Genomic DNA, 21,887 nt, shown 5'->3' on the forward strand with positions numbered 1-21,887 from the left:
AAGAAGTAGGTGGGAGCATATGTCTATGGGTGGGAGTCCTTCAGCATCTCGCTACTGTCTACTGTAGCCTTAGCTAGCCAACTAGCTCTCTTAAATCAGCCACAACCCGCCAGCTATGCAGGTTTGCCAACCTGTTTCTGGACACATACAAGAAGCCGGAAACTTCAAGGTTTTTGTAAGAATGGCGCACACTAACCGGGATACTTTGACTTATCCACTCTGTTGAACATTTGTGCCCACGTCCAGCAACAACAACCACAGCTGGCTAACAAGCTTAGCTAAAGTTAGCATTAGCGAGCAACCGCTGAACAGCTGTAATCCCGGAAGGCCGGCGCACCGAGTGGGGATTTTAACTTCTCTCTCCGTGTCTGGACTGAACCAACACAAAGTCGCTAGCCAATGATAAATTACTATTTATCATTTATCGGTAAGAATGGAGTCCTCTTTGGGCATATGCGACGAGGAGTGCTTGGCAATATCCTTTTTGAATGAAGTTAACGTTACAACCTTTGTGTGCGTGTGTGTGTTTCTTCCAGTTTGCTTATTGGCTAACGTTAGATTTAACGTCAGGTAACGTTATCAATTCCGCTAATGGGCCATCCACACCAAGAACGATAACAAGAACTATAACGATGTGAGCATCCACTATGCTGAACAATAACGTTCTGTAAACAGTGGCTTGGCGCACGCACTGCACGCTACAGCTGATGATAATAATAATAACAATAACAATAACAATAATACACGAGTACAGCAGACGTTGCAACTTAAGATTTTATGGGTACATTTTATGAACCAAGCGAGCCGGAGGGGCAGGTGTCAGATCTGTACACAGCACCACGAAAACACCGACACAGTATGATAACATCCAAAAACACAATATTCACTCTGAGTTTTCTGTGACATAAGAAATACTTTCAAATTACTAACGCTAAAAAAATACACAGAGATGCCTAAAGGATCGTAGCCCCACCGAGTGGAAAAGTCACGCCACGCCACTGACTCCTGTGTCGAACAAATCTCTCCGCAGTGTAATCTGCCGTGCCATGTTGTATATTGGTTGCCGTTGTCGTTATAGTTGTGGTGTGGACTCCGCTATCCATTGAGTAAAAACGATTTTTAATTTTTAAAACAATATATTTACAGAATTATCGCTCTTGGTGTGGACGGCCTTTTTATTGTAATAATTAGCTAGCGGGTTAACTTGTGAGTTTATTCACCTGGTTGTTTATAGCTACAGTAGACTTTTTATTCAGTCCACTACTAACTACACCAATATGACCAGGCTCATCCTACTTGTTCTTGAACAAAATAATGTTAGCCATGATTTATTTTAAGTTACGTTGGCTGCCACTAACCACCTTGGCCACTCTCTTTTTTTCTGTGCCTTTCTGTGCCTTGTGACTTGACATTTGTCAGATTAATTGGCCTCTTAATGTTCAATAAGCATGGCTTCTCCTAACAGAGATCATCACCTCTTGAGTATCTTCAATCTAACCACACGCATACTAATTGGCAAGCTTAACATGACAGTGAGGCCCGGTCTGTCTGCAGTTAATTAAAATAACAACTCAGTGCTTGTGATGTCCAAGCGCCTTTCTCATCCTCAGTCAAAATAATTCCTTGATTGTGATGCTTACACGGTGAGAGTTCAGGAGCTGAGGGCTGGCCAGAAGGAGCCCAGACTACTGTCACTAATTGAGCGCAGTGGAGAGTTTATGTAAGTATTAGATAACCTGATGACCGAAATCTGTGTAAATGTGTCAAGCAATAGGTAAATCTAGTGAGATGCCACAGATTTCGAAGCAGCTCTGAACACCTTGAGATTTTAGATCTTTGCCTGCTTCCTTTAGCTTTTGTTTAATTCTGATGAAAAGAAGTTTTTGACAGCTTTGTCTGTGTTTGAAGGTATATGGTTGTTGTTGTTTTTCTTATGGGCAGGTCCCTTAATTTGGAAACTGTTTTTTATATTTTCGTCTGTCTTTGATTGACATGCACTGAATAGCTGTGTTGCTTTTCGGGCCAAATATGGCTTTTGACATGCAAACTCCTATCAAGATGGTTAAAAATACAATCTAAAAGGTGTAAAATAGATTCTACCGTTTGATTATTGTGTTTTATGGTTGGTTTGTAATATGAAATGAATAGATTTTATAGTGAATGGCATTACATGCAAATTATACTGTTGTGTGGCTAAAGTACTGACCATGGAGCTGTCTTGATTTGGTCTAGTGTTACATTAGCAGGACTTTAATCCGGGTCTTGGCAGCTGCAGCATTTGTGTTGTGAAAGGATGTTGTGGATGTGTTAAATGATCAGTGTTTGTGTTTGTAGCAGGTTGGGGCTACTAGCATGAGGGAGAAAGCAATTACCCATACCAGCGGTCAGCTCACTACCCATTATCCAGAATTCCTCCACTTAGTCCTCGACTGTAATGAGACTCACATGGGCACCCAAGCTCCGTCCTCAGCTAACTGTGTTAAAAACACACACACACACACACACACACACACACACACACACACACACACACACACACACACACACACACACACACACACTCTGAACTGAAGAGTCATGCAGACCAGGCGCTGTTGGTACATGGCCTTGTTATACAAGGTGAACTAAATAACCAAATAAGCACATTACAATGCAGCAACCTTACAATAAATACTGAATATGAATCTGACGACATTTTAGTTTAGTTGAAACTGAAGTGTTTTATCTCATCTTTGAGGCTGTATGTTAATGTTAATTAAATATCTGATAACGTTTAGTATAGCTTTTCCTGTGTTGTGCATTTATTGTTATGATTTGTAAGATTATTCTGTTTGCTACAATTAATATGTTAGCAGACCTTGCCACTGATGCATCAATACTAATTTAAAGCTATTTAATAACTCAGGTGTAAAAACTGCTGTGAAAAGGGTCTATTATTTCGTCCACACTCTTGAGGAGGTCCGTTGTTAATTGTCATGTAGCTTATGACTTTAGAGGGGCCCTTGCAGACTCTGGAGAACTGTGAGTCCCTCTGACACAGCAGGGCTGAGTCATGGTCCTCTCTTCTACAGTAATCTGACTTATTGTGAAGTGGAGGGGAAGCGTGGCCAGTGACCGGCGTGCTGCTTTGACCTGGCTGTTAGTCAGCCATTGTTAGAGTGACCACGCCTACATTAACCCACATACAGATTTGAAACCGCTTATGTTGATTATTTAATAACTCAAAGCTTAGCTCCTCTAAATGTGCACCAGCCGCTAGGTTGCTAAACTGGACTTTTGCCAACAAGACCTGACTGAAGCAGGACGCTTTTTAGTTAATTGTTTCCTTTTTGTCTAAAGCAACTGGCATGCAAATTTTACTAAAAGAGACTTTTGCATGTGTGCATGTGCATTTCAGATTTTTAAACAATCTTAAATTCACATTTTAACCAATGATTATAATCTAATCCTTATTGTACATCTACCCATATTGTGTCACAAATTTTCAGTGCATGAAACACAGTTTTAATTCCAAGAAAATGGCTGTTATGAGAATAAAAGGGAAATTGCTGCAGACCGTCTGCATATGCTTTGTTTTAGAGAGTTTTATTGCTAATCTTAAATGATATTAAAACATCACAGAGCTGATGTTAAGTGTGCTGTTCTCATCCAGATTGGGTGTTTTGGCGACGCCTGATGCTGTTGTGTCTCGTCCAGTGGCTCAGCTGTCTATACCCATCAATGGTAATTTTGAAATAGTTCGAGGTATGTGACTTTTTTTTGTCCTCAATATCAAATTCACAGTATTTACTGTTTTGGGTATGCTAATTATAATCAAATGCTCACGATATTTTAAGTTACCAACTGCTACAAACTATTCTTCATTTCTATGTATTCTAAGATGTTTGTACTTTCTATCCAATAGATACCCAATAGAATAGCATGTTTATGTTTAACGTTGACCCTCCCTTCACGTTCTTTAACCATAGTGCATAATGCTGTTAGTGTTACTCAGTGTCATCCCACACTTGGTGTAAAAGTGTAAGTCCAGGGAGCATTTCCTTTGCACTTGGAAGACAAGATTTAAAAATCAACTGACAACAACTTGAGCCTGTTGAAATAATTTATAACACCTCTGGTTTACTCCCACAACAGACCTTTGAACTGCATTGGCGCCATTTAAGCTCTCTCCATTTTCATTTCAGAGGCGGAAGAGGCTCTTCTTATTAACTTCTCAGTAGCTTGTAAGTATGTTTTACCTCTCTTCAGATTAAATTAATTCCTCTTTGTTTTCAAACAGATTAGCAGAAGCAGAAAATATGTTGTTTTGGTCTTCCAAGCATGCCAGCAAGTATAAAATGTGCCTGTATTTTGGGAACAAAAGAGAGCTTAAACATGGCATTTATTGCAACACAGCCCCATTTTTAGAACATGCCTTCAGCCCAATGTCCCTTATTTAGTAGCAGACAATGGTCATGGGTTACCAGGGCTCTCTGAAAGAATGCTGAGTTGGTTCACTATTAAATCACTTTGCTTTGTTTTCTAGACAGTCTGCATTTCTAATTTGTTTGCAAAGTCTAAACGTGTCCAACATGTGTAAGTGTGTGTGTTTTCTGTACCCCTCTCAAGCCTGCGTTAGAATACGAATCAAAGGAGATAAAGCTCCAGAGCTGCTGTTGGAACTGCAGGATGATGATCGGACTCAGACTTTCTTTGTCCAGGTGAAGAGTGCTCAGCAACAGGGTAAGACGTCACTGTCTGTCGGTAGTCTGAAGCAGTAGATGATTAATTATTTATTCACTCATCTAACATTTATTGACCTAGGGTGGATTACACCGCTCACTGATTTCCTGTGTATACTTGCCATCCACACTGTTGGAGAGAGACTCACTTGGCTGCCATTTTTAAAATCCGATCCACCTTTAAAGGTGCCTGAAGCTTACGTTATTTTGATTTCATTCTTACATTTTTGTTCTGGCCATGTAACTCATACTCCTCAACTGAATGAGCAAACTTTTTCAGCTAGCTGTCCTCACTGCTGTGTATTACACTATAGCACTGGTTTGGATTATCTTTATAGTAAGTAAATAAAGACTAAAAAGTGTGTTGTTGTTTTTTTTACTTGAGTTTTTCCCTAATTGCACGTTTGATGTGAATGTTAACTGTGGCTATTAAAAAATTGCCAGTGAGCTGTTATTATCTCTATACTCAGAACCTGTACATCTCGTTTAACTGTTACTATCATTTATTTTCATTTCCTGGTTGATAATTATAACATCCTATAGTATCCGTAGTACTACAGTAGGACCGTGTCCTCTTATTATCAGCAAGCCACTTGTCAGCTGGTACTTGTCTACTTCTTATAATGACAACATTGCTCTTCTGGGTGTTGGCTTATTTGTTATCTTTTTATCTATGATAGATAGATAGCTACATACATACATACATACTTACTTACTTACTTACTTACTTACTTACTGTATTTATCCCCAAGGGGAAATTCAATATGTTCATATTTGCATTCAGTGAGGTCAACTGAAACAGGATCAGAATTTACCGTAGTAAAGTCAAAGGTTTATCAAGACATATGAGCTTCTATCTTGAGCAAGGTGTAGCACATTTTTTATTGTTAAGTTCCCTGGAAAGATGCTTCTTCTGCTTGATTATGGTTGTGTTAAGTGTGGATCACTGTGTGCTTTATTCTGACAATGCAGTTTCATTTTCTCAGTTGAATCCAAATTCACGAAACCCAAAGCAATGGAGCCCCTTGCGGCAACAGCCCTGAGAGGTCCGGTCCCGATCCCACCGCAAAGAGCAAACAAGACTGCTAACTCTGTGGGCTCTGGAGTCAACCCACCCAAATCTACCAGTGCTCTGCTTCCCAACCTAAACAACAGCAGGTCAACAAATCAGACTAACGCAGGTAATATACAGATACTGTGTTTACATTCAGAAAAATCCAACAGTTAAGAAAAAAAGATAAATGGTAGCAACTTTAAAAAACAAAGCCCAACATCTTTGTCTTCCAAATTAGCTTCTGTTGCTGTTAGATTAAATCCTCTGTTCCTCTGAACTTTCCGAAGATCCAGTTCAATCACTTGCCTCAGACTTTGGCTTTGAGGACAACTTTAACCACGCTCTCAAAGTGGAGGAAAAAAAGAACCACCAGAATCGTATCGTCGCCTCTAGGGAGCCTCCTCCGGTTCCCCCTCTACCTCCTCGCAAAGCCTCCTACACTCCATCCAATCCTCTGCCTCCTCCACCAATCCCTAAAGACAGAGCTGTCTCCCTACAGGCCAGAGACAACTCCAAACCAGAGTAAGTTGACCTTTTTATGACACCATGTCAGGTTTACTGAAAACACTGGAAACTGGCTGAATATACTTAACTTTAAAACAATTTTGAGCCGTCAAAAATGGTGCTGGTGTTAAATCGTACTTACTTTTTCCATTCCAGTAGTTTTAGGTCAGGGTTTGACCATGCGGACAGGCCATCGTCTTGGAGCGAGAGCCCCACAACCAACAGCATGAGACAGGCCATGTTATCCAGCCAGGCAGGGCAAAGAGAATACCTAATCAAACACCGCCTGGGTAAGAAGGAGCACGAGTACGTGGACATCCAGACCTTCAGGTGAGAGGAGCTTCTTTTATTATATATCGTTAGTTTGTTGTAGTCCTATAGAAACACAACAATGCTGCTCCTGCACACATTAACCCTACTCTGTGCATAAATACTGCTTTTTGTTTCTTTAGGTTTTTCACAGGTACGTGGAATGTGAACGGCCAGGCTCCAGACAGCAGCCTTGAGCCGTGGCTCTGCTGTGACACAGAACCTCCTGATATTTATGCTCTGGGGTCAGTGATCATTTATCTTACAGTACCTTTTCTGACCATGAAGTCATACATATCGTGCTCTGCTTTTGCTTTAATAACATTAAATATGGTGACTTGTTTTATGACTTTAGTTTCCAAGAATTGGACCTGAGCACTGAAGCTTTCCTCTACATGGACTCGCCCAAGGAGCAGCTGTGGGTGGAAGCTGTGGAGAGGAGCTTGCACCCAAAAGCCAAATACAAGAGGGTGAGTAGAGAAAAGACTGTTTGATCTCCAGCTCCTCCTGTCCACATTTTGAAGTGTCCTTGAGCAAGACACTGATATAGAAATAGTAATACATTTGCCCCTGGCCGTGTGTGTGTGTGTGTGTGTGTGTGTGTGTGTGTGTGTGTGTGTGTGTGTGTGTGTGTGTGTGTGTGTGTGTGTGTGTGTGTGTGTGTGTGTGTGTGTGTGTGTGTGTGTGTGTGTGTGTGTGTGTGTGTGTGTGTGTGTGTGTGTGTGTGTGTGTGTGTGTGTGTGTGTGTGTGTGTGTGTGTGTGTGTGTGTGTGTGTGTGTGTGTGTGTGAAATGGAAATTGGGTATAAAGCGCCATATAAATGCAGCCATTTCTCATGGATGAATACTGTCTAGAACAATTGGATCCTGCCGTGTTGATGAATACATTGATAAATGTGCTAACTTGCTTTTTTTTATGTCTACAGGTTCGAATGATACGTCTAGTTGGGATGATGCTTGTCATCTTTGTCAAAAAGATTCACAAGAATCACATTAAAGAAGTGGCTGCAGAGCATGTGGGGACAGGAATCATGGGGAAAATGGTTTGTTCACTCTAAACTCAGACCAACTGCCTCAAAATCCACATAGTGATAGTAGACATCCATGGGATAAATGTGCCATGTTTTTTTCATTCATGTGCAGCAGAAAAATAAGTAAAATGTAAAAAAAAAAAAAAAAAAATGCTGTATTGCTCAGTGTTAAGAAATACTTAAAAAGTCATGTGTTTTTTCCTGATAGTAAAGTATACTGCAATTCTGTTTGTTTTATTTATTTAATATTAAACATGTTACACAGAGCATTCCTGCATGTGCAAACTGACAGACTGATCTTTTTTTATGTTTAATTTTTTTTTGCAGGGGAACAAAGGAGGTGTGGCAGTCAGGTTTGTTTTCCACAATACTAGCTTCTGCATCGTCAACTCTCATCTAGCAGCACACGTGGAAGACTTTGAGCGCCGCAACCAGGACTATAAAGACATCTGTGCCCGCATGTCTTTCCACTTACTGGACCACCCCCCTCTCAGTATCGTCAAGCACGAGTGAGTTCCTCAGGCATTATTGTCCAGAGTAAGAACATTAAATGAATGTGCATAGTCAGATTTTACACTCATTGGTTTTGTTTGTATCATCAGCTTGAGGTTTTGTTCACAGTTCTTTTCAGTTTTATTGTTGTTTGTACATATAACAAATAATTTTTTTCCCATATTCACAAATTTCACATTTTCCAATACTTCAAAAATAATTCTATACTGCCAAGCTCTTATTACCAATATATATCAAATTCACTACAAAGTTGTTGCTGTGATTCTGTTGTTTAAAGCTATCTCCGTCTCTGTTTGCGTTTCAGTGTAGTAATCTGGCTCGGGGATCTAAACTATCGTCTGTTCATATACGATTCGGCTGAGGTCAAGCAGCACATCTCTCAGAATGAGCTAAAAAAGCTTCAGGAGCTTGATCAGGTAAGAGACCATACGTACCATTAGGGCTGTGCTTGATTAAAGAAATTCTTAGTCGACTAACACTCATTCAATTGTATCGACTAATCGATTAGTTGATTTAATCGACAGATCTGTAAATCTGAGTTTCTCCGCCAAGAGTCACGCAAAAGCACCACTTTAATTCTTGTGTTTACCAGAGATGTGCTCGTATGTTTCTTGGAAATAAGCATGAAAAAAGCATAAAACATGACTAATCGACTAAAGAAATCTAAGTTGACTAAGACCAAAATCACCGATTAGTCGACTAATCGACTAAGAGGGCGCAGCCCTACGTACCATAAGTTTTACTTATTTTTAACTTTAAAAACACAGACAACTTCAGAACTTAACTCTTGTGTTTCTGCTTAGTAGCTGTTAATAAAATGTTTGTTTATATTAGTACTGTATACGGTGCTTGTGTTTTCAATCTCTGATGTGTAAATGTATGACAGCGAGACATAACTGAAACAGTAAATGATAAATGGATCATGATAAATAGAAGTTACATGTAAATGTATAAGGGAAGCTGTTTTTCTAATAGCATTATTACGCAGGTTGTTACATATTACCACACTTGATGCGTTTGTAATCTGCCATGATTTTCCTCTTAAACTTATCCGTGTGATAAAAAGGAACTGGATTCTGGTATGACTCTTTCACCGAATAATACTTTGAAATGTTGCCACTTTCATTGTGTAGCTGAACATTCAGAGGCAGACGAAGAAAGCCTTCACAGACTTCATGGAGGGAGAGATCAACTTCATTCCCACGTACAAGTACGACCCAAAAACGGATCGATGGGACTCAAGGTAAAAACATATCCCTGTATTGTATCTTTATTTTAATTATTTAACACACAAACCTACTCCAGGATTTGCATTGTTATATCCAACTTTTCCTCAGTTTTGTTTTTTCTTCTTTGGAATCCTGATTAAATGTTGTCAGTAAGGAAGCTTTTTCCAGCCGTATCATTACACTAATATAGAATCAGCAGTAATGTATGTGTGTCTGGTGTCTGACTGTTAACTTTGCCTCTGAAACTGGGGCTGTTTCCTGCAGTGGGAAGTGCCGTGTCCCGGCTTGGTGTGACAGAATCCTGTGGAGGGGCAACAATGTCAAGCAGCTCAAATACCGGAGTCACATGGAGCTGCAAACTAGTGACCACAAGCCTGTTAGTGCTCTCTTCACTGTAGGGGTAAGAAACTATGTTTTCAAATAAAAACACATGAGGCCAACTGACTGCTTTTGGTTGAAACATGCACAGTTCTGCTATTCATTTTAATAAATGGGATCTGTGTGTTTGTGTACCAGGTTAAGGTGGTAAATGAGCAGCGCCACAAAAAGGTGTTTGAGGAGATTGTTCGAGCGATGGACAGAATGGAGAACGATTTCCTTCCATCTGTAACTCTGAGCAGGAGAGAGGTAAAAAAAAAAGTCTTCACATGCACTCATCCAACTGAGGGTGTGTCTTATGTGCCTTCCTCAGTGATATCATCTCAGGCACTTATCACTGATAACCTTACAAAACAGAGTAGCTTGTTGTAATTTCTCCAAAGAATTGTAAGATTGAGCTCCTTGGAATCTGTGGTTAATGTTGCCTCTCTTTCCCTGTCCTGCAGTTTACATTTGGGAATGTGAAATTTCGCCAGCTTCAAAAGGAGCGCTTCCTTATAACAAACGACGGCCAGGTCCCCTGTCACTTTGCCTTCATCCCCAAACTCAATGACTCGCAGTATTGTAAGCCTTGGCTCCGTGCTGAGCCAAGCGATGGATTCTTAGAGCCGAGTAAGTCTGAACAACTCGCTTTTTTTTTTTTTTTTTTTTTTATCATCCTTAGGCTTGTTACCTCAAATTTAGATCTGTAATCATGTAGTATTTTAATCATTGGTGATGAAATGTAAAAGGGAGATAATACATTTAGTTTTCCCGCTGTAATAGTGTAATTCTGACTACTGTGGCGAGTCATGCCATTCACCCTTTTTAATAGTTGCATTAAAACCCTGCCCTATCTTCCTGAGCAGATGAGACCCTGGAGATCTATCTGGAGGTGTACGTCAGTAAAGACTCCGTCACGCTGCTGAACTCTGCAGAGGACGCCATAGAGGACATTCTGGTGCTCCATCTGGACCGTGGCAAAGACTACTTCATTACAATCTCTGGCAACTACCTGCCCAGCTGCTTTGGTACCTCGCTGGAGACTCTGTGCCGCATGAAGAAGCCCATCAGAGAGATCCCCATTACCAAACTAATTGACCTGGTGAGGGAAATGAAAATCCAATCAGACCAGTTTAAAGTGATAGTATTACTGAACAGAGGCATATTTTCCTAAGATTGCTAGTTGAAGCTCTGAAACATAAACCCTCCTCTACTCAGAGCAGCTTAGCTCAGATTGTAATGCGATGGCTGCTTCTCACTGTGTAGCTATCCACTACCTGAAACCTGAACGGGGACGCATGAGAGCTTGTTCCCTCCCTCAGGGTAAACTCAGTCACACAGAGAGAACTATATTTGGAGCGCATAAAATGTCTCAACCTGTATAATTCTGGCCAAAAGGGGCCAAGGGAACAAGGAAGTGGCAAAAAACATAGGAAGGGAGCTCCTAAGGAACAGGGAAAACTGACTCAGGTTAGGCCCATATTAGTGCTTTATATAAATAGATTCCTCTGGTCTTCACACGTTCACCTCTGTCTGTTTCCATAATTCTATTTTTGACTTAATCTGACTTTGCTTTGGAATATACTATCATTCAGTACTCCTTTTATTTCTGTTTAAGCTATTCCATTTTCCTACTCGCCTGGTGAATTTGATCAATGATTTATGCAAGAACAATCTGTGATCTATCTACTTTTCTGATTCCGTGTTTATGCAAATACCTCTTCTATCTACTTTGTTCTTTCTCCTTTTGTTTCCCTTCATCGCCTCTAATTGCCTTGATCCTTCCTTTCCAACTCTTCACTGTGGTTGTTGGCTGGCTTCTTGCTCAGGGAGAGGACAACTACATGGAAAAGGTAAAATATTAAAACCAATACTGATCATCTATCAGTGAAATCAGCCTCAAAATCCCCTTGGTTACAAGACCTAGTATCTGCTTTATGACATTTTATTGACCATCCTCACTCACTCATGTCATAAAGAGAAACTGGTTCAACTATTATTAGAATTAGTCAGTCACAAACGCCCCAGTGTAGGCTACATCCTATTAATGCCTAATTTTAATCTCAAAGATTTACATACTGTAGTAGAAATATATATTTGATTTTTATTTTGTTAAGCATAAAATGTTTAGACTATTTACTTGAAAATTGTTATCCTGCTGTCCAACAAGCAGAAAGTAAAGGAACACTTTCACATTTTGGAATATAATGTTATATTATGATATTATTATTATTATAATATATCCTTGGATAATTGTATTCACTTTCTTTCTGAGAATTAGATGAGACATTGTTAAAACAGTGCAAGGAGCGGTGTTAGTTGGGGCCTGTTGCTTTGGCTGCCAGTGAAACATGAAATCTGATCCAGGAAGTCCGGATTGAGTAACAGCTACAAGAGTTTGAAGGCTCATTATCAGATATCAAAATGCTGTAAACAACAATTATGAAGCTTTAGAGGTGTTGGTACGTGTATTTCTAAACTTTGGAGAGAGCCTGGCTAGCTGCTTCCAGTCTTTGTGCTAAACTAAGGTAATCTAGCTGGAGCTACTTAATGCACAGAAACAAGAGTGGTAGCAAACCTCATCTAATGCTCTAAAAGTAAGAAACAAAGCCTACTTCCTAAAATGTTGGACTGCTCCTTTAACGTGCAGTCCTTTTTCAGCTACAATATTGTGCACTTAGGTTGATTAAAAAGTGGCTTCACTAGCTAATCAGAAAATTGAATCAGTTTCATACTCTCTACATTTCAGAAAGCTGACAAGGGCAACAATTGTTAACCTACAGGCACTCACAGGCCAGACCATGTCAGCTTAGTTATAATCTGTGTGTGTGGATCAGTCAACCATTAAATCTCCCCTGGCCTATTGAGGACAGGGTACTCCAGTCCAATGGAACTTAGACAAACACACACAAACACACACACTAAATCTCATTTCACAGCAGGTCACCCTGACTGCACAGCTCCCTCGTATACATAATCAAAAATAATGAGAAGAATTATTAGGCTCTGTTAAACAGCTAAACTCAAACACTCCTCTGAAGCCAAACGACAAGTCTCCTCTTGCATTTCATAACTTGTTACTGATCAGTGAAACTGAGTAGCTCCATTGAGACAGAACAGATCTCCACTTAGAATATGAATTAGGCTTTGTGTTCTAACAATGTAGCAATTTATACATTCTTTATTAAAGCTTTCTTGATCTTATATATGGAAGATTAACCACACTGTAAATACGATTTTGGTGGTAAAACATTTTACAGGATATCACATTAGTTCTGCATGTTGGCATAGTCCCCCATTAAATGCCCACTCCAGTTTCCTCTGCATTTACTGTATGTGCAGGCTCACTAGCTGTGGTTATTTTTGGATGTCTCTTGTGAGTCTCGGGAATCCATTTGCAGAGACAAAAAGTATGTGATATACAGCCCTTTTTAAAATGGCTCTCCTGCATTCAAGTTTCCAGACCTCCGAGATAATCACTGCTGCTCATATATCCATCACTAACTGATCAAATGTCTCATGTGCAGTCACATAGAGGTCTCTATAAATCACACAGTATAAGAATAATGTCATGATTTCGATATTTTTTCTGTTAGTGAGTACATTAGAATATACATACAGAATATTGGTATATTATTACAGGAAATGATTTAATGTCTGCTACAGTTTGCCAGTGTGAAACCTAGTGAATGTGTTAATATCTCTCATCAGGAAAGGTCAAAAGTGAACTTCCTGATGGTGGATGGTGCAAGTACCGAGGACAAACCTCTGAAGATCCCAAAAGAAGTGTGGATTCTTGTCAACCATCTCTTCACCAAGTCCTGTGATCAGGTAAGAAAGGCTACAGCTTTTAAAATACTGGCTACAACAACCTTGTAATATACATAGATGATATTTTAAATAATAATGGTGCTTGAAAAGGCTATTAAATATACTATATAATAAAGTAAATGAAATTAGCGTCAGTAATGTACATATGATGACCAAACAAGTGCTTCTCACTTTCTGATAATGGGCTAATAAGTGTCTCACTTTGATGTAATCCACCCTTAAAGATGATCAAGAAAAAGCACTTATGCTATTACATAAGACAGAATTCCAGATATCAATTATTTTTTCATTCCACAATATTCATTTTATATTGTGTTACTGTCCTGTGAAACCATTTATCTCCAAAACTTTTCATGAATTGAGGAACACGGCATTGTTTTCAGATTTGTAACATTTTTTTTGTAACTAAATGGGATTTTATATGGTTTAGTTTAGGATGTTTTAGGAAGCAAGACAATTTTCTCAGCCCATAGGAACACTTAATCCTTCAAATTAAAAATTGTCAAATTTTGGAGATAACATGGTTTTCACTGGACAGTTAAAATACTAGTAAGTTATTTTGTATGATTGAATTGTGTATTTAAAAAAAAAAAAGAAGCATAATATAGTGTTACTGTTGACTCTTTTAAAATGAGATAAAGGACTACCTTTTTAGACAGGCGTTTGGTTGACCTCTCTGCACTTTATGTAATACATTGTAATTTTAATTGTGTATTGTATGTTTTATGTTGTATGTTTTTATGCAAATTACTTTGTGATTCTATCTGTGAAAAGTGCTCTATAAATACATTTTACTTAACTTACTTAATATTCACCTAAATTATGAACTTGTCCTGATGGAAAACAGTGTGAAGAAGATCTTTGTGTGTTTGCGCAGTTATGAACAGACAGGTTTACTAAAAGACTTTGTTTTCCAAGTAATTTAGTATGTGAGGCTGGAGACGGAAGTCCATTTCATGTTTTATTCGTCATTATATGATGATTTATAGATGATTTAGAAGACAAGAGTTCTTTATTTGCAATGTCATGTAACAAGTCATGTTCATGTCTGGCAAATTTATCACCATGGCAACAGTATTATTTTTGTGTCTTTATAACTGTAAGTGGGCTGGGCACTTGTGTGTGCATGAAACTTACCGCCTAACTAACCAACGTATACTGATACTGCTTGGACACAGAGGTACTTGTGGAAACTGTTTTTAAATGTTCCATATTTGTCTGTGTGTCTCCCAGGAGGACTTGTTCCAGACACCAGGCCTACAAGAGGAGCTGCAGAGCATCATCGACTGTCTGGACACCAGCATCCCAGACTCTATCTGTATCCTTGTTTATGAAGCCAGTCCCACAGGCCCCAGATTTCATTTAGACCCAGTCCTGCAACCACTGAAATGCCAAACAGCACTTAAAATAAGACACATAGAGTAGCATTAAGGCACATACTTGCATACTTACTCAATAAACTAATTTCGACCCTACCTCTCAGTATATTTATAGAACTCCATATTTGCTTGTTCTTCCCTAACTGTTCATGTAGCTGGTTGTAACCACTCTGTAGCTGAGGCTCTGTTGATCTTCTTGGAGGCCTTGCCGGAGCCAGTGGTGTGTTATGAACTCTACCAACGGTGCCTAGACTGCTCTCATGACAGCCGCCTCTGCAAACAGGTGCAGTGCCTACACTCAACATACCATGTAGTTAACTGTATCATGGATACCAATTGGGCATTGTTTTCTTAGAAGAACTGTATAGAAAAGAGTGCATAGTGGCTATGTTTTAGCTCAGCATTATCCCAGGATTGCCTTTCTCCTATACTGCATACAGTAATGTGTATGACTAATCTTTGTCTACTTTTGACAATGGACAGTGGATCTCCCAGCTGCCCCGGGCACACCGCAACGTGTTTCGCTACTTAATGGCGTTCCTGAAGGAACTTCTCAAGCACTCACACAACAACAACCTAACAGCCAACCTCATAGGTACGCAATGGATACATCCTACCTTAATGTTCATACTACCTTATAGCTCATTGAATAGCCAATTTATTGTTTTTAGATGTTTATAATGTGTGGACTGTCTCAATCAATTTGGACAACGTAGCACGATGAAGAATAAGACCATTGTAGTGTAAATGGGATTGTTGTATGTGAAGCTCTCTCTCTGTTTTAGCCCTCTCTGTGTTTGTTCTTTGTTTCCCATGGCAATGAACAATCAGGATAACAACAGTGATCACCATAAGCCACTGTGACAACAACAGAAGCTTCTGTTTTACATTACTTTTATAAAAATGGCATACATAACATCGGACATCTGTGTTTCAACGATACACTGAGACAAAACATTTCAGTGTTTATTATTGTATTATTATTACGTCATATAAACCTTTACACAAAATACTGCACATGGGAAGTAATTAATACATTTTGGTGTCAGAATTAAATTTATGCTATAACCAAAACTTCTTAAATGATACCCATCCCTGAATATACTCATATTAACAAGTAATAAGATGATATTTTATTAACCAGTCTTTAGTGCAGACAACTGAGTATTTCCACTGAAGCAGTTTAGACTAATTTACTGTATGTTGTTTAAAGGCATTGTGGGTTATACAGTGGTAGGGGAGACCGCTAACTATTCACTTTCTTCCTTCCCTTTGATTTTCTGTCAGTTAGGGATTTTACACATCATCTTTATGGTAGCCATTCTACTAAATATCCACACAAGGGTTGGTTACTGCGACATGAATGTTTAACTGTGTATATTGTCTTCACGCTGCTGGTTATACAGACCATGTAAAATAGTTTTATTTTGTTTTACTTGATAGAAGATGTTATAGATGTTGTGTTAGTATATCAGTTCTTTTCTTTACCTCTTTGTCCTGTTCTTGTATTTTAGCTACACTCTTTGCCAGCCTCCTTATCCGTCCGCCTCCCAATCTGATGGGCAGGCAGACACAACACGAACGGCAGAAAGCCATCGACTTCATTCTGGGTTTCCTCATGGCAGGAGACGAGGAGTAACCGAGGTTAATGGTACCTCACGCCATCAGTTGGGTTTGGAGTTGATTCCCAGCCTGGCATGCTGTTGGCAAAGAACCTGGACCTGTAGGACACTGTGGAACATCCACGTGGTACTTTGTCATCTATTGGAGAACAGTGCAGTTCTTGCATCCTTCCTTTTCACAATCGCTCATGTTAGAGGAACTCGAGACTTCCATTAGAGCTGTGATGATTTTACCAAGTGTTATATCTTCAGTTTGTTCATAGGATGACCACTCGCTGGATTTGTAAGCACTTAGGAGAGGTTTAAACTCATGCCTATGCACTTTCTGAAGACCGAAAGGCTGTGGCTCCAGACTAAAGTTGTTCTCCTCCTCAGCTGACCCTTCTTATTGTAGGCGCTCATGCCAAAAATATCTCTCCTGAACAGTGAGTGAGTGGTATGAATGTAAAAAATACTATGTATCCATAGATGCTAAGCGAAAGACTCAATTACACTAAAGAAAAGTAAATCCCTGAAGTTTAAAGAAGTAGACTGAATAAGTTAAAAGTATAAATAGTTTGAAATGGGATAATTGTGGAAATGTATCACTAAGAATGTTTAAGCTTAAGATAAATCATGACAATCATTCATTTTAACTGAAGTGACAATATTATAGCTATCATTTGGACCTTTTTGTTACCATACGGATTGTATTATAACTGTTATTTAAATATTTTTCATCTAAGTTTGCACCCTGGGAATGGTTTCTGGTTCCTTCTACAGTATGTTTTTTTTTTTTTTTTTTTTTTTTTTAGCTCTGCATTGGTTTTAAAATTTTCATCGCTTGTTTTTATCATCCTGTTATAGAAAACTGTCGTGAATGTTTTTATGTAAATCCAGCTGTGAGCCTTACATCTCTTTTTGCCAGTTCCTTATGAGTTACAAAACAAGTCTGTTAACACACTAACTTCCTGGTCAACCGGAATCGAGCGAACATTCGCCCTCTGTTGTTCTTCATTTCTTAAATAGTGTAAATAGTGATTGCTTCTCTGGGTATTTCATGGGTATTTGACTGTCGGTATGGTGACGCAAATCTGTGATGGCGTCTTACGTTTTGTCATGTTTGTGGTACTGTTGATGTCTGTGTATGTTTACATGTCTTTCCTCACTTCTGCTACATAATTTTTCGTTGTTTTAGGCCTGTGTTGCCAAGACACCGTGTTCCTCGTGGTAAATCCAGATGAATAGTACTCTTGCTTTACGTGATGCAGCACTTTCTGGGTGCAAGATTTAATGGCTCATTACTCTGCAGGGTACAGCCTGTCTTTGTGCACCTTTCTCATTTGTGCCAGTGAGGACATTGTAGTCAGTGTTGAAAAGACCTGTCATGGTTATTGAAATAAGGAACTTAAGCTGTGTATAATGAACAACATTTCCTCTTTTAGAGTTTTACCCAAGATATGTCAGCATTAGCTTTCCCATTTGACAAAAATATTCACATTTATGACATTAATTTCCCTTTGCTCACTATCTCCTGTAATTTATTGATGCCAGAGGATTTCTTCTTAGATGCGCCGGGAATTTGAGAAGATTTAATGTTTGGAGACATTGTGAGCACATGATGTAAGGTGACAATACTGACAATCATGGCACGTATAGAAAAGCCGGTCGGGCTGAACTTGCTCTGTTCTTGCATATTTTTGTTTTCTGCCTTATCGCCTCAATACACTAGATTCTTAATCAAGCTGCGCTTTGCCAAAAGGTGGCTTGAGCCTGAATAAATAGTTCTGGGGATTCAGATTTGGGAGAGCCATTTTACATTTATTCATTCACTTTGTCTTTAGAAATACTATCCTCAACATGTCAAACAGGAAATCAATATAATCAATAACCTCTGATTTTGTGTTGTCTTATGCCACTGTACCAACTGATCCATTTGTGTTTTTTGTCTTCAATTTTGTCACAATCTGTTCATAAAATTAAGGTACATTTAAAGGTACGTGAGGAAACGGTCGCACCTGTTTTCAACTTTACAGATTTATGGTGCTTTTAATTTATTTAACAGAAATAAAACTATGTATGAAGCAGTTTTGTTTTCCCATTCAACACTGCCTTTTTATTGACAGCTTGTTATTTAGATGAACAACAATTGTACAATGGTTTTTGGGGCTCACTCTTTAGGTGCATGTGAAATCGTTACCGGCTGATGTTGACCGTATATTTAGTCTACTCAGTGGCCGGTGAGAGATCCCTCACCTCAGTGCAACATTCTCATTCACCGTGAATATAAAACCCCCGACTTGGACCTGCTGCCACTATTTGCCTGTTGTGTTGTAGCCCAGTTTCAACTTATTCAAAGCCATGGCCATGCTCAGAGTGTCTTCTTACCGCAAGCTGTTTGAGGATGATAGCTGGAGTCGAAACGGAGGGTTAAGTCTGCAGTGTGCAGGGCAGTGCCGGTCCTCTGTCAGGTCAGTGTGGGTCTCTGGGTAGAGGGTGAGTGCAGCAGTGTTGTTTCACTTAAAAATATGTAGACTTTAAGATGTATTTAACCACAAACAAATGTTCATGAATGTGGGCGTTGTAGTTAAGGCAGATTTCCCTGAATAGTGATGGCAAATACCTTTTTTGTGTTCATGGAAATAATTTCTCTATAATTAGTCTATGTTCATTTACCGTGACAGGTGAGGGCTAGTGAACGGAAGTGTTTAAAGAATGATGCTGTACTGTAGTTGAACTTTTTTTTGTTTGTTTCCCAAATGAATGTTTTACTGTATGCAACTTTTGTAAAAGTTATTAACTATCCCTGGATGTGGATCAAATGATCGCCCGTAGGATCTTTGAGAATCCATTCCAGTCTTTGGTACTTTGTGTCCTCCTCTCAGGGGTGCGGCCGTTAACGAGTGTAACTGTGACAAGTTAGACTTTGTAGCTGCCGAGGCGCTCAACAAGGAGGGTCTGAACCGGTTTGTCCAGGAGCGCAACATCATCGCAGCCCTCAACGACCGCCTGGTCAGGCTTATTGAACTGGTGAGGACAAACGCTGTTACTGCTCCCAATGACACACCAGCACTTTATTTTCCCTCAGCTGTGTCATGCCTTTGCTCTTGGTAAATGAAGCAGTGAATATACATATATATATATATACACACACACAGTATGTAACTGTTTAATCTGTCTCTGCCCTTTAGGCCCATTGTTTTGAGGAGGAGAATGAGTCCCTTGAATGTCAGATTGTTGAACTAGAGGAGAAGCTGAACAGTCGACAAGCCTCCTTCAGCATCACCTCCGCTGTGGCCGAGCCTGACTACAGTCTGGATGCAGTGGTGGAAAGACTGCGCAGGGAGAGGGTATGCTGCCGCTGCTGGGTGTGTCTGCTGCATGCTTCTCTGTGTGCGACATTCTTAAATTGGGTTTTCTCACAGACGATCCATTGCGCTTTCCATCCCATCAATTTTACTTTAGTTTGTGCAGTGACAGACAGGACTGATCTATAACCTTGTCAAGTTCCATCACTGTCATCACCGCTTCTCCCTGCAGGATGAGATTCTGTGTGACACAGAGGAGCTGCAGAAAGAGCTTGAACGTCTGATGAAAGAGTACGAGAAAGCTGCACAGCAGACGATCATCCTCCAGCAGGGACGACAGGAGGTTGCTGAGGTAATAGTGGTAAATACTATATAGCATCCTTACCCGGAAGAAAGTCGACTTGTGAAAGTCGGGGCTGTAGCCAGGATTTATAAACACAGAGTCCCCCTACAAAAAATGTATATACTGTACAGCATACAGCTTGACAATGCAACATGAATGAGTTAAGGTAAACTTAAATAATTAAAGCAAACCAAGATCAACACTAAAGTTATATCCATAAAGGGTTTCTAAACAAATGACAAATAATGTATTACTTCAATACAGACAAGAAATAAACAATTAAAATGCAGAAATTAAAGTAAGGTTTATGCAAATTTTAAATGAAGAATCCCTGAAGTTGGAGTATGTTCTCAGACCAGTTTAGCTTGTGTTTATATCCTGTTATTTAGAAAAAATTAGCTCTACAAATAAATCCAGCTATAGAGATTCAAAGCCAACAAACCTATATTAACTACTTACTAACTTTTATAACTTCAGAGTTGATGGCTTATTGTTAAGTGAAAAACAAAAGCTCATGGGTTTTTCCATTATACATTAAACATTAACCCTGAAGTTCTTAATCATAGTTGGCACTTTTTTGGCCTGAATAGTTTTTCATGTCTATAAGGTGTCCATGAGATGTCCTACAGACTGTTTGACTTTGAATTATGGAACCCCCCGCTCCCTGCCCCTCCAGCATTATGGGCAGAAGTGCTGCAATTCACCCTCCAAACCAGAGGTCATGAGATTAAAAATAGTTATGTTTAACCCTTAGGGGTATGTATTTAGGTTAAAGAGTCACTTCAGAAGATATTGCACTTCCATGAAGTTGGGGGACTTTCAAGAGATGAGATATAAGAAAAGAATGGCCAAATTTGAAGCAGCAGAAGGTGAGATACCCTGATTTTTAGTCCCTAGTGTGGGTCAAGCTGCAATGACACTGGCTCCTACATTTCCCAAAATGCAACCAGTAGAACCTTTTTGTTAGACCCTCCGTGCCTGGTATTCTTTTGCATGGTATTATCTTTCAAACTGAAATTAATCAACTAATGAATATTAAATTGAGTCACTTGTGACTTATACAACTTTTATACTCATCATATCATTTATTTCCCCCCTAGGGATCAATATAATATATCTTAGATTCTTGTACAGTGCTATACATGATCACACCTCTCTTGTGATAATGCGACTTCAGCACTAGATGGCAGTGTTGCCAAGCCTTTCCCTGCTCCTCCTCCCCTCGGCCTCCTGGTGAATCAGCTGAAACTCGGCACAGCTGCGCCTCTGTAATGCAGCCAATGGGTGTTGATCACCAGCAGTCACAGTCTGGGCTGGTGGCCCACTGCAACCTGAGCCACCAACTTTTCCATATACCCCCCTCCCTCACACATGCCAGAGCCAATCTCCTCCCAGCTGGGCCAGATGCGAGGGAGGATTTAATTTCTCCCTTACAGATGTGATGCAGGCTATAATACGGTGCCGTAATGTTCCTGCTGGCTCAGTTCTCTGGTTCTGAATTGGGAGCAGCTGCAGGGTGAAAAGAAAGACTTGGTGGGAAACCGACAGCGAGGTAGAGGAAGAGCAGAGATGCGGAGGAGAGGAGCAAACGCTACACAACTCAACCCACAGCTAGCCGCAGTTCTCTCAACATAATGGTAGACTGACAGCGATGAAACAAGGCATGTTATCCAGTCCAGTATACTACTGGATATTGTGTTGTTTC

The 21,887-nt window shown here is 39.7% G+C and overlaps 2 protein-coding genes across 4 annotated transcripts in view; both read left to right on the top strand.

Moving 5' to 3' along the window:
- ocrl (OCRL inositol polyphosphate-5-phosphatase) lies at nucleotides 1–17,338 on the top strand. Of its 2 annotated transcripts, XM_028589002.1 has the most exons (24): nucleotides 1–475; nucleotides 1,641–1,720; nucleotides 3,653–3,744; nucleotides 4,185–4,223; nucleotides 4,609–4,722; nucleotides 5,708–5,902; nucleotides 6,063–6,297; nucleotides 6,436–6,609; nucleotides 6,732–6,833; nucleotides 6,944–7,058; nucleotides 7,514–7,630; nucleotides 7,946–8,127; nucleotides 8,436–8,547; nucleotides 9,265–9,374; nucleotides 9,625–9,760; nucleotides 9,877–9,987; nucleotides 10,185–10,350; nucleotides 10,587–10,822; nucleotides 11,550–11,573; nucleotides 13,432–13,551; nucleotides 14,785–14,869; nucleotides 15,086–15,213; nucleotides 15,414–15,525; nucleotides 16,445–17,338. In XM_028589002.1, the coding sequence occupies exons 1-24, from the start codon at nucleotides 434–436 to the stop codon at nucleotides 16,567–16,569; spliced, it is 2,952 nt and encodes a 983-aa protein (XP_028444803.1). In that variant the 5' UTR covers nucleotides 1–433; the 3' UTR covers nucleotides 16,570–17,338. The 2 variants fall into 2 exon arrangements, with proteins under 2 accessions (XP_028444803.1, XP_028444804.1); XM_028589003.1 differs by lacking the exon at nucleotides 11,550–11,573.
- Nucleotides 17,339–21,887, top strand: part of vimr2 (vimentin-related 2) — a 19,009-nt gene continuing 14,460 nt past the window's right edge. For both annotated transcript variants that reach the window (XM_028589005.1, XM_028589006.1), the window contains exons 1-4: nucleotides 17,339–19,002; nucleotides 19,417–19,561; nucleotides 19,723–19,881; nucleotides 20,072–20,191. In XM_028589005.1, coding sequence (XP_028444806.1) covers nucleotides 18,893–19,002; nucleotides 19,417–19,561; nucleotides 19,723–19,881; nucleotides 20,072–20,191 — 534 coding nt within the window. In that variant the 5' untranslated portion in view covers nucleotides 17,339–18,892. The remainder of the gene's footprint in view (nucleotides 19,003–19,416; nucleotides 19,562–19,722; nucleotides 19,882–20,071; nucleotides 20,192–21,887) is intronic.

This window comes from Perca flavescens, chromosome 10 (assembly GCF_004354835.1).
Source record: "Perca flavescens isolate YP-PL-M2 chromosome 10, PFLA_1.0, whole genome shotgun sequence".
Classification (NCBI taxonomy): domain Eukaryota; kingdom Metazoa; phylum Chordata; class Actinopteri; order Perciformes; family Percidae; genus Perca; species Perca flavescens.

What these genes read in the sequence shown, in the direction of transcription:
- ocrl (XM_028589002.1), top strand. Translation starts at nt 434, where the DNA reads ATGGAGTCCTCTTTGGGCATATGCGACGAGGAGTGCTTGGCA. An exon ending in AACAAATCAGACTAACGCAG is followed by an intron (nt 5,903 to 6,062) that starts GTAATATACAGA and finishes AACTTTCCGAAG; the next exon opens with ATCCAGTTCAATCACTTGCC. An exon ending in AGAGACAACTCCAAACCAGA is followed by an intron (nt 6,298 to 6,435) that starts GTAAGTTGACCT and finishes TTTCCATTCCAG; the next exon opens with TAGTTTTAGGTCAGGGTTTG.